At 39.9% G+C, this 12,500-nt stretch overlaps 2 protein-coding genes across 4 annotated transcripts in view; both read left to right on the forward strand.

The window, feature by feature from the left end:
* The window catches only part of LOC138015870 (thioredoxin domain-containing protein 9-like), a 2,192-nt gene extending 55 nt beyond the window's left edge, over window positions 1–2,137 (forward strand). Inside the window, exon 1 of the mRNA XM_068862999.1 lies at window positions 1–2,137. This exon is cut by the window's left edge and continues 55 nt beyond it. Coding sequence (XP_068719100.1) covers window positions 25–693 — 669 coding nt within the window. The 5' untranslated portion in view covers window positions 1–24 and the 3' untranslated portion in view covers window positions 694–2,137.
* A 3,916-nt stretch (window positions 2,138–6,053) lies between these two features.
* Window positions 6,054–12,500, forward strand: part of LOC138015856 (protein cramped-like) — a 13,144-nt gene continuing 6,697 nt past the window's right edge. For 2 of the 3 annotated variants that reach the window (XM_068862980.1, XM_068862982.1), the window contains exons 1-4: window positions 7,119–7,268; window positions 7,552–7,856; window positions 9,680–11,488; window positions 11,751–12,394. In XM_068862980.1, coding sequence (XP_068719081.1) covers window positions 7,231–7,268; window positions 7,552–7,856; window positions 9,680–11,488; window positions 11,751–12,394 — 2,796 coding nt within the window. In that variant the 5' untranslated portion in view covers window positions 7,119–7,230. Of the gene's footprint in view, window positions 6,299–7,118; window positions 7,269–7,551; window positions 7,857–9,679; window positions 11,489–11,750; window positions 12,395–12,500 lie in introns of those variants that run through there. The other variant, XM_068862981.1, reaches the window with a different exon arrangement.

Genomic DNA, 12,500 nt, shown 5'->3' on the forward strand with positions numbered 1-12,500 from the left:
GCAAGCCGTTTCAAACTGTGTAAAATGGCTGGAAATATCGAGCAACATATTCAAAACACCGTACTTCAAGCGGCAAAAGTGGTGGAAGATCAGGTCGATTCAGAACTTGAAAAACTCGACCGTATGACAACAGATGAAATGGAAGACCTTCGAGAGAGACGCTTGGAGCAGCTGAAAAAGTACGAACAACAAAAGCGGGAGTGGCTTCAGAAAGGGCACGGGCAATATAACGAGGTTCCAGGCGATAAAGAGTTCTTTGCCGAAACAAGAGACAGCCCAAGACTTGTTTGCCACTTCTATCGCGACAGTACGTTTCGCTGCAAGATAGTCGATAAGCACTTGGCCGTCCTTGCCCCGAAGCATGTTGAGACAAAATTCCTCAAAGTGAACGCGGAACGCTGTCATTTCCTAATTGAAAAATTAAATGTGCGAGTGCTGCCAACCATTCTGTTGGTCAAAGATGGCAAATTTGTAGATCGGATCATAGGATTTGATGATCTTGGTGGCCATGATGAATTTAGTACAGAGATGATGGAATGGAGAATTGCACGTTCCGGCGTGATAAACTACAGCGGCGATCTGAGTGTACCCCCTGGTCAGGCACCTAAGAAAAGTAGCACAACAATACTGAAAAAGTCGATCCGAAGTCGCAGAGACTTTGATGACGATGAAGATTCAGATGATGATGAATAAGGTCTTTCCTTCACAAACTATTAAAAAAAACTCGAGCAGATCTTGTAAATATGATATCCACGATTGACAAAAAGATTTACACGCAAAGTCATTAAAAGTCGAATTCAGTAGAGTGGACAGTACCGCAGCTCTATGTTTTCTCTCTAAAAGGCAAGTGCCAGCCAGAAAAACTACGAAATTTGCTGGAGATACAGCTGGTCACCATTACAATAACAATGTCATATTGTAAGACGCAGTGTTTTGCCCTTTCGTGGATTAATATGATAGTTATGGCCATGTTACATCACTTTATTATGCTATATTTGAGCACAAGTACTGTGGTACATTCCCCCTGTAGCCGGTCTCACTGCAACACCTGCCCCCAGACCAACACCTCCACATTCATTGATACTCCAAATAGACGCATCAAGAACATGGTTTGTGCTCACAAGATCTGTGTCACAGAAACTGTTGGATGCTTTAGTGACAGATTTAGAGAAGATCTACGCTCCACAAGGCTACCAGACTCCGATCTTCCTGCTGGGTGCCATTTTGCTTCCCTGGGGCACTCAACTCAAGACATGCTGGTTTCTGTACTCCTTTCAGGTTTCAGGGATGCAACAGGCAGATGCAGTTTTAAGGCCAGGATGATTTTTAGACACCGCACCCTACACCCGAAGGTCTCAATGTGGACTTTGGTTTTATATAAGACAGCGCGCGCTGTGAATGTTGCATTTTTTGTTTTTATTTGAGCATTACATTGCACACGCCTCGAAACATTTGGTTTACATGTTTATTATATCTCTCAGATAGTACGCACGCTGTAATTGGCTAAATTAGCGGGCCGTATTCTACAGTACGGCCCGCTGTACAGCCCGCTAAATTTAAAATTTCAACAAAACATCATCTAGCGAGTTTTTCATGTCATTTCTGTTGCATAAACTTGTACTGAAAACTGTTTGAATCTTGCAAGCAATTATTTCAAACTTAACAGCCAAGAAGATTTAGTTTTTGGGATTTTGGCACGGCATTCTTTGTGGCAGTTGAACCTTCCGCTTCACTTTGACTAGTTTCCTTGCCCGCGCGCCGGTTAACCTCAGAGATATAATAAATATCTTACTCACCTCGTTTTCTCGGTCCGTACTGTAAGTTACGGATCCTCATTTTTTCCCGTTGATTTATGGCCCGCACGCTTCAAGCTTGGGCCATAAATCAACGGGAAAAAACTCGGTCCGTAACTTACAGTACGGACTTCGAACTCGGTTAGTAAGAGGTATTTAATTTCTTGCGTGCAATTTTAAACTTTCCATAACCATTCATCGGAATTATTGCACAGCACAGTTTCTTCAAATTTTTCTTACTGTCAAAACAGTTGTCAGAGTACGACGAATGACAAACTCATACTTTTATGGCCTTAAATTAGCTCAGTCTTGATGCCATTGCTCTTAAGATCAACATTTTAATGTGATTTCTACTTCATTCTTTCTTACTCTAGACTTAATTTTGTTCAATTTTTTTAATTTTCATTCAAGATCTCCCACCATTCATGGTTGAGTATGAGGCAATATTTTGATCAAGAGTTGGTTCTCTCTGTGGAGCTCATACTTGTCCACTGCAGTGTGATCCCCTCCCCCCTCTCCCAAAACAGTGTGTCACCATTATTATAATAATACACCTTGATACAGAGAGAAAGACTGTAGTGAGGAAAGTAGGATACAAGCAGTCCCTCTTCTGCTGCTTAGTTGGTTGCCCGTGGAGAAGACAGGCATGAGATAAAATAGCTGCATGAAGTGTGGATTTGCTCCTTCTCAAATTCAGATTTTACCCATCCAGTTGTCTTTTGCATATCTTCTCCTTGTGCTTGACTAACTAAGCAGTGAAAAAGGGACTGTTCGTATTCTATGAACAAAGTAAATACGGGTACATTTTGAGAAAAACGTGATTTAAACTACTAGTGCCCAGTCTCTCCTTAGGTACTCGGTTGTTCATTTTGGCCATTTGTTTACGTTTAATTGTTCAATTTTCACATAGAATGGCAAAAGACTTAAGGAAACAGTAAATAGAGAATGAAAAACATCTTGGGACGTTATTCAAAAGAGTTAGAAGTTGGGTATTTTCCCAATAGTTTTGCATTGAACGCACACGCGGGGCCGTATGGGCCATATGATAAAACTTCTTACTAACCGAGCGCGAGTGCGCGAGGTCCGTACAAAAACGACGGAGGGCCAATATTCCCCAGTACAGTTTGAGCTAGCTCGGTTAGTAAGTAGTTTATTATATGGCTTTTTAATTACCTTTTGCTTTGTTTTTGAAAGCCTGTAATCAGCCCGTGGGCATTACAGGAGAATAATGCCCCACAATTCAGTCACAAGTAGCCAATCAGAGCGCGTGTACTATTGTAGCCATATAATAATGTTCATTAATATATCTGTTCAATGTGCAAGTTATCAAGGAGGATCCCAGATTTCAATTGTAAGGTGTGGGGATTTGTATGAAATTTGGTTGTTAGTGGGTTTAATTTCAAAGGAAAATAAACTGGCAAAGTTTTTGTTGATCAAAATAACAACATTTTATTTGATTCTTCTGTTATAATTCAGACTAGGGTTATGATGTAACTGTTGAAAAAGCCCGAACCCTTTAGAAGTGCTAACTTTAGGCCTAATTAGGCATAAAACAATATTGAGGCTTAACTGTTAGCACATCTAAAGGGTTTTGGCTTTTTCAACAGTTACATAACCTTGGTCTGTATTTTATCCCTGGTATGCAGTCTGCAGTTTAGACTGACCAACTCGAAAATCCAACTCGAAAATCCAACTCGAAAATCCTAACTCGAAAATCCAACTCGAAATTCTAACTTGGTAAATAGGCAACCTCTTCGGCAGGTGGATTTCACAGCAATGTTAGACGGTTGAAGTTTGTAACGACACATGTTTTATCCCCCTCGGTCCCGGAATGACTGCATTGTCTCTCTCGTCCAATAACGGTCACGCCTCCTTCGTGTGTGGCAATAAGGTTAGGCTTTTTAATCGAGAATTTTTTCTTATAATTATCTTTTCAAGTCTTTTAGTGGGACTCCCATACAAATCCTTATATTTTTGTTGGCTTTCCCTCACACTGAGCTTGGGGCGCCTGTGATCCTACACGACTCCCTAGCGCGTGATTTCGCCCTTCAGTTTTGTAATTTGGCTCTCACGAGTAGAGCTTTTGATTGACCACCCTCTTTTGTAACATATGAGGGGTGAGTTTTCGTAGATTTCTTTGAGCAATGGTTGTTGCTCTATTAAATGCCAGACTTTCATAGGGATTTATTTGAAATTCGTCAATGCTGGGTGGTATTGGGTAACGGAAGGCAAGATTCGTTTGCTCTCTTGCGGTTTTTGAAGGGGTGCCAGTTTCCCGTTTTTAAAGTGCACTTCTGAGAGGATCCTTTGAACAAGATTCTCTGCGTAACCTCTTTCACGTTGGCGTGATTTAAAGTTCTAGATGAGCTTTTCAAATGTTTTTTTAGAATAGTTTGTTCTGAGAAGTCTCAGAGCCTCACCTTTGATGAAGCCTTTTTTTGACTCCCGATGAGTGCCACGAGGAGAAGTGCGTTCATTGAAATGTTTCAGTAGGTTTGACGTGTGTGCGCACATCAAGGACTGAATTGGTCTTGAATCTTTCGCCTTTGTAAATGTTTGTATCCAGAAATGTCGTTTCTATATCTGAAATTTCAGCCGTTAATTTAATTGTGAGATGGTGTTTGTTTGCTTGTTCAATGAACTGCATTATCTCCTCTCTGTTTAAAGTCTAGAGGGAAAATATGTCGCCTACATATCGTTTCCAAAAGAGCGGTTTTAGTTCGCTTTGGTTTAAAATGTCTGTTTCAACCTTATCCGTGAAGACATTGGCAAAGGCGACTGCAATTTTTCTGTTCCATGGGTTTTAGGTAGTGTTGACCACGTGACCATTTTCCTCACTTTTTGTAACGCCAGCTTTTCGCAGTTTGCCATTTTTAGCTTCACGGGAAGTGTTTTCATGCTAATTAGAATGTTAGGAAGAAAAGTATTCTTGTTGATGATCGTATACATCAGCACAAAGAACATATGAACAGATTCAATTACTACTAATAATGGACAATCACGCATCATTTCCAGGTACGGGTTCAAAACTGTGGTTCTGTGACTGCGAATGCTACAATTAAGGTCAATTGGATCATCGTGAAGGTTGGTGGAAAAGACTAACAAGGCGTATCGTAAATCAACTGTAGTTGTCATTGACGACGACTTTAGACATCGTGTAGTGACTTCATGACCGGGACCGGGATTGGCCGATAAAAACGCGCGGGATTTCGGGCATAAGGGAATATTTTGGTCGGGATGGCGGGATTGAAGAACCCTATTGGGGACCTTCATATGCCTTCGGTGAGCAAATTCGTATGTTAATAAAACAAAATGTCAACATTAACGTCAGCAAAGATTCCATTATAATAGGTGTTTACAGGTAGTCAAAACTACTAGTACTATCATTTGACGGTATCTTGTCAAAAGATTACAGAAATCATTGACGTGGCATGGGGATCATATGTTCAAAATATCTCTAGAAATTATAGATAAACTTTTTCAGGTGAGGTTGAAGCACAAAAACAGATCTTAGTTAAGCTACGTGCACTACAGAGACCCTGTACCAGTCTAAATTCAGCAGTAGGCAAACAAGTGTTCTTTAAACCGGTAATTTTAAGACCTGCTTGGTTCTGGTATTGAGTTAGTTTTAACCTTCTTCTCAACTGCTTCCATCAACTTCAATATTATCTTTTGCTTGAAAATTATTCCAGCTTCACATCCGTAGTTCTGAAATCATATTAATTTCATATACATTTACTTTTCAAGTGAAGCTATGATCCTCGCAGTTATCAACGCAATTTTTGCAATTGCGTAAAGAAGCCTGAAAAATTTAGGACTTCAACGGGGTTTGAACCCGTGACCTCGCGATACCGTTGAAGTCCTGAATTTTTCAGGCTTTTTTACGCAATTGCAAAAATTACGTTCATAACTGCGAGGATCATAGCTTCACTCAGGAGTTCTTAAAATAAATCTACTCGGGAAAGGGTTGACTCAAGGAATTGGTGGAGATAGAGGCTCCCCTTGATGGGCTCCTGCTTCACTTGATTTCATATCCGCAGTTCATATATGATCCATTTCATATATTATTTCATCGTACATTTACTTTTCTCTGTTTTTTTTTTAACATACTACGATGATGACGGGAAGAGCCATTAACAAAGAGAAGCCAAATTCGAAAAATTCCACTTCGGACCTGGGGTTCCTGTGACTTATTCATTTTATGCTACCCAGTGCTCTTTGCAACGATCATGAAACAAACATTTGTCACGTGTCTGTCTGTTTCGACCATTTACTGATGACCGGCACGCGCCAAAACCAAAATTCAGTCAGGTATCAGACTGTTTTTCTTACTACGTAGGGGTCTACGTGCATCGTAAATATGTAAAATCTGCTGTTATGGTTCGGATAGCCTCCATCAGAAAGCCTGAGTCTACAGACGAGAGCTTTTGCTGCCTTACGAAGCCAGATAACTTCGTAGATTCTTCGTTCCGATTCAACCAACCTGGACGCGTTTGACGGATAATGTAAGCACCTGGTACCATATACTTGCATGATCAAAGATCTCAGCTCGTTTACAAGCGTTTAGGTCAAAGGAATTGTCCTTCATGCTTCTTGGAGGTTGTTTTGAAAATCTTTAACCGTGATTTGTTTGGTCGATCTGAGTTGCTTTAAGATCTGAGCAGAGTTAGTCTCAATGCATTCAATTCTTCTGTTGCGGTACTAAGTAGCTACGTACAAGATTTGAATTTTCAAATTCTTGGTTGGCATTTCATTAAGCGTATCCTCTTCTGAGTTTCTAGGACTGCACAGCACAAAAGCAGTAGAATTATAGCTTGCTTACTGTAATTTCATGTGACATTTACAAATAGTGTATTTAGAATCATTCGTGGTAAATCACTTCCCTTCCCTTTTGATCAACAGGTCGTTTCCATTTTTTGGGGTAATGGCTGATTTTTTTTCGTTACATCTTTTCTGGTAATCGCGAATTAAAACATGGCAATTGTCCACAATTTCTTTTCATAGTTTTTTTAAACCGGCTGACTATCTTTATCCTCCGTAGACCGAGATTTATAGATCTTAAAATGAGCATAATTCTATATTTTTGACAATCCTTAGGAATTTTGACCTTAGCTGAATTGGTGTTATTTTTTTCTGATTTCTCCCAAATGTGTTGTTTTATGATCCTTGCTATCTTATTTTAACTAGATAACAATTTTATGAAATAATTGTATTTTAAGTAAGAGCTGAACATATTTTTAAAGCGTTTACTGTATTTTTGGTTACGATCACATTAACTCTCAAGTTGAGAAGAGCCTTTGCCCCTCCTGTGTTATTCGTCCAAGCTTTCGCCGATTGCTGAGGAAGTCGGTTTGGTGCGCTCGCTGTTTTTCGCTTATTTGGACCGTGATGAGGCTCTGTCTTGCACTTAAGACAACTAGATTTACAGCAAAGAATTATGAAAACACTTTCTCGAACTTATGGAACTAGACGACGGTAAGATTTGTCGCTGTGTGTCTTCCAACTTTCGCTTTGTTGTGCAGTGTGTCTGAGCCATAGAACTGGAGCGATGTTTGGACGATATTTTTTAAGAATTTTCCTTCATTCAGCCTCCAAATTATCACAGATGTTGCTTTAGAAGTAGCTTCTTATCCCGATTTTTGCTTTTATGAAAGCTTAATTTCGTGACGGGAAATGTGGTAGGTTAATATAAGGAAAAGCCTGTCTTAAATCCAGCGACCGAAATCGCCATTGTTGTTTGCTCTCTTCAAATTCACAGGATGACTGCCAGTGGTTTACCTCCTTCCAAACAAGAAAGCAAAGCTAAAGACATCCAAAACGGCGGAGATTTGAGAGAGGAAGTTGTGTGCAAAGATCCGGAAGTTTTGCATGAAACACGCTCGCAAACACAAGCTTCAAAGAAACGACTTCACGAAGACGTTACACAAACAACAAAGAATTCTTCTTTATCAGTAGTTCCAGAAACAGCGACCAACTCTGTTGGTGTTGCAACTAGGAGCAGTACCAGACCAGCTAAGAGAATAAAATTATCCATTCAGCCATCAAACAAAGCTGGAAACCAAGGTACAATAGCTTAGAACGGTTACATTTAAGAAGAACAACATTCTATCGAGACCGCCATTTTGCGTCTGTCTCCGAATGTACAACGTATAATTACAAATTTTAACTGATGGCTGATTTAAGGAAAAATCCTCAGTGGTAGAAGAATTACGGATTTTATTAACCTTCGATTATTAATTCGGCTCGATTCTTCGAAAAAAAATTGATAAATACAGTGAAAGGTTGTATTAAAGTTTTAGTTTACTGGTTGATGAATACACGTTGCAGACAACAGTAATTTTTGTCGTGCTGCTCCAAGGCGCCAAAAAGCACGACACAAATTCTGTCCTTCGATTAAATATCTCAGATTAACAACTTTATTCAAACCAGCACCATTAATAAATGTGACTAATTTTTAATTCTTTTATTTGTTTGTTTCTGTTTTCGTTTTTTTTCAATAATTTTATGGCTAACATATATTTAAAATTTCTGCACAGTTGTAGGATAGAAGATGCAGCATTTCCATTATATATTGATAATATTTGTTATATCTTAGAAAAGTTTATTTTTAATATTATTATTTGTTGTAGTAGTAATACCTTTAATTTTGACTACACCTTTTTAATACAAAGCCTCTCACAAGTTTGCCCTATCCAGCTTAAATCACAATGCAGGAAAAATGCACAACACACCTCCCTCTCTTCCCATTTTTTCACCAAATTCACACAGGTGATAGCATTTTTCCCAAGCCTTTACTTAAATTGTTATACCTTAGAAGGAGCAGGTATGGCAGGGTGGCGGTGGGATAGCACTTGCCACCCACCAATGTGGCCAAGGTATTTTTGCCCCAGCTTATCTCTCAAAAATGCATGGTTACCCCCAATTTTCTCTTTGAATTCTAAGAGTGCTTGCTAAGATCTACTTTCTCCGGATAGTTTTAAACCGCGCAAAAATATCCCTGTATTAATAAGCACAACCCATAGGAAAACACTTCCGTGATCAGAACTTCTTCTATTTTTAAATCCGCACTTCCGCACTTCCTACGCGGGACTATAAAGAGCTTCGGATTTCGAGAGGTTAAATTACCCAGCATGAACAAATCACTAATTTCTGAGCACTTATTTCATGCCTATGCCGTTGTTTACAAGGCTCTTTTTGACTAAATAGAGGATCATTTCCTTCATTTACGTTGTAAAATACTGTTACATAAGGAATAATTAGTGATAGCAAAATGGCCATGAGGAAATAACCTGACACAAGTTGCGTCCTTGTCACTTGAAGGGCCAACAGAATTCATTCAAGTTTTGAAAGTCAGTTCTTTCCTATAAATAGTCAGGAAGCATATGTCCTGAAATAAAGTCCCGTGGGAATTTCTAGACCCTAAGGAACACGCCAAAAGTTGTCGGCAATTTTGAAGCTTGCACCGACGGGTTTTACGACGGGTGTAATCCCAGACCGAGGTCTGTGTAATTTGCCGAAGCCTTTGGCTTCAGCAGATAACACAGACACAAGGTTTTGATAATTCATGATATCATCCGAAAACCGAATTCAATAATTGTTTTATTATACAGTTTTCACATAATTCATCCTCAGAAACAAAAGCGAAGCGTTCAGCCATTTTGTTTCTGAGGAGAACACTCCAAGGGGCTTAGTAACTAGGCAGACGTTGAACTTGACATGATAAATGTAATATCTGCAGCAGATATTACATTTATCATGTCAAGTTCACAAGCTATTGTGAATTGATTGAATGCTCTCGACCAATCAGATTTTTCATAGTGAGTCTGATGTATAATAATACAGATTGTCTCTCTTTGACAATGGATGGTTTTATTCTATATTTTTAGAGAATTGTGGTGCCAGCGATGGAGTTCCATCATTGTCGTCACCACAGACAAACAGAAGGAAAAAACAAACTAAGCGACAGTGGGAATCATGGGGTAAAGCAGAAAAGGACATGTTTTTTGAGGCTTTACATGAGTATGGTAAGGACTTTGATAGGATTTACCACTTTATTGCGACAAAACACAAGAGACGTGGTGACCCTCCAGCTCTGATTAAAAACAAAGATCAAGTGCGGCATTTTTATTATCGTTCCTTAAACAAGATAACCAAATATCTCCCTGCCGATCACATGAATGAGAGTGACAATCACAAGAAGATGGTCACAGAGTTAAGAGGACTGATTTGTTATGGAGAGCTGCGTAAGAAAATTTATGGCTGGAATGACAAACATGGCAAAAAGCTTGAGGAATTGTTGAACCATGGAACAATATCTATTCGCAACAGAGGTCGGAATTTCAAAATCAAGGCTCCAGCTTGCAGGGCTCTGAAGCGTCTAACTTCTGCTGGACAAAGCAAAGATGATGGTGATTCTCAATCACTTCCTTTGCCAACTAAGATAAGCTTAGAGCTTGTTCCTCGTAACCATGCCGCTTGGGCAGCTGTGCAAAGATTGTCAAAGAATCCTAGATTGCGAACGTCAGTTCCTCCTAAGAAACCATTGAGTTTGATGCTCAATTTTCTGACGAAAAAGTGGCAAGTCTTGTGCATGAAGACATTACAACCCCTTACGATGCAAATTATTATTCCTAGTGATTTTCATGTCAGCCGCGATGTTGACGATAAACAAACTGGTTCTCCATCTTGCCAAGCGTTGTCGGTCCATTCTTGCTCTGTCGAAAACGGTGGCCAAGATACCGTACCTTCTACAACAGCAGAATATGAACAAGTGAGCAATGATTCATTTGTGCAGAATAACTTGCAAACAGCTTCTGTAGGAGCTGTGGGTGATTGCAACAACAAATCGGGTGAAATGGGAGTACCAGATATTACAGGTGCTGTGGATCTCAGTCCCAATGAGGAAACATATAAAATTGTAGCAAATGTGGAGAATTCTTCTCCAAAAAGTACTTTTGAGCCAATGGATTCATGTTATGTTGAACAACCTGAAAAGCAGGATGAGACTGGATCTTGTGCAAAAACGAGCCACCCAACTTTTTGGTCTTTAGACACTTGTGGAAACATAACTTTTGGTGAAATCTTCTGTGGACTTGGAAGGCCAGAAAAGTTGAAGCTTGAATATACATGGCATGGTGTTGAGAACAATTTGGCACCTTCACAAACTGCAATTTCTTTGACAAAGTTAATTGATGCTGCTAGTATTGAGTTGACGAAAGGAAAAGAAGCTAACAGAAATCCAAAAGTAGCGTCAAAAACAACAAACTCCTTGCCTGATAAGAACCCTGCAGAGGTAGAAGCCAAAGAGAAGGGATCCAGCAAGGACAAGGTCGTGTCAAAGCCTAAAGGAGCCGTGACCAAAGTAAACAAGACGTTACCATTTATCCTTCCCTCAGTGGTTTCTCCAGCTGCCAAGACTTCTAAGGAGACTGTTGTTTCTGACTTATTGCCTCTTTCTCAAACCCGTCCCAAGGGACCGAGGATGCACAAACGACAGCATAGACCACCGGTGCATAGAACTCTTTTGCCCCGTCCAGTTAGAAGTCCAAGCTCTGTTCCTCCTGGTGCAGTTGCTGTGTCGTTTATCCCGCAACCTGGACAGACTGTTGGTACCATTCTTGCTGCTGGAGTCTCGACGTCGACATCTACCGGGACTACTCAATCCAAAGCATCTCTGTCACCAAGGAGTGTACAAGGTATGTTTTACGTCAGTTTCCATTTGATCCTTTGTTTTTGATGATCAGTACGTAAAACAAAGAATTGACCCTATTGAATAATGGACAGAGCACTTGTTGATCATTATTTCCCATGAAAATGTGTGCATAACCATTGTATCATAGCATACTTTTGATGAAGAAATTTGAATGCATATACATGCATTAGCATTGTATGTAAATGATGTTCTCCTTGAGCTTTCCAGTTTTGTGGTGTTAAATTGCTTGCTTACCTTTGTTACAGGAGTTCCTAGTTGCCCTAATCTAACTACAACAACATCCCCACCCAGCAATCGCTCTTCACCACCTGTTGCAACTAAAGATAGCTTCACAAGTGTCAGTTCTTCATTGGATATGGAATTGTCAGAATTCACCAACTCTGAACTTCTTAATGAGGTCATGGACCAGTTTGATGTTAGCACAAAATCGTTATCGGGCAATTCTGCCACAACATCTAACCCTGTGGATTCCATCATTGGTCTCGCGCTGGGGACGGCATTAGACAACAATGAAACATCCACTTCGATGGCAGGGTTAAACTTGACGGCAGAATCAATTTCAACATTTGATTCAAGTGCAGCATTGGGCGAGGAAGTGCACGTTGAAGAACTGAATTCAGGAGTTGCTGGTTGTAGTGTTCCTTCAAGCATAGCAAGTCCTACCTTGGAAAATATACTTAATCCTGCCGGGATTGATGGACAGTTGCCTCCCTCAACTAACTCTAATGTGTTTTTTACCAACACTTCTCCTATAACTAGTGTTTTAGATTCACAGAGTCAACAAGGAGTACTTGATAAAGAAAGCATTGGTGAGGGAAGTCTTTTGTTGTCTCCTTCAACTGATAGTGGACTTTACCCCACTTTTCCTCCTCAGTGGCTCAATGGCGAGGTATAGTAGCTATGACCAAGCGACCATAGACTATTTTAATTTTTATTGTTTAAAAATATTATCGGATGCCAAGGGGGTAAAATACATATGAATGTGCCTCCTGATC

This window comes from Montipora capricornis, chromosome 9, assembly GCF_036669925.1.
Source record: "Montipora capricornis isolate CH-2021 chromosome 9, ASM3666992v2, whole genome shotgun sequence".
NCBI classification, from domain to species: domain Eukaryota; kingdom Metazoa; phylum Cnidaria; class Anthozoa; order Scleractinia; family Acroporidae; genus Montipora; species Montipora capricornis.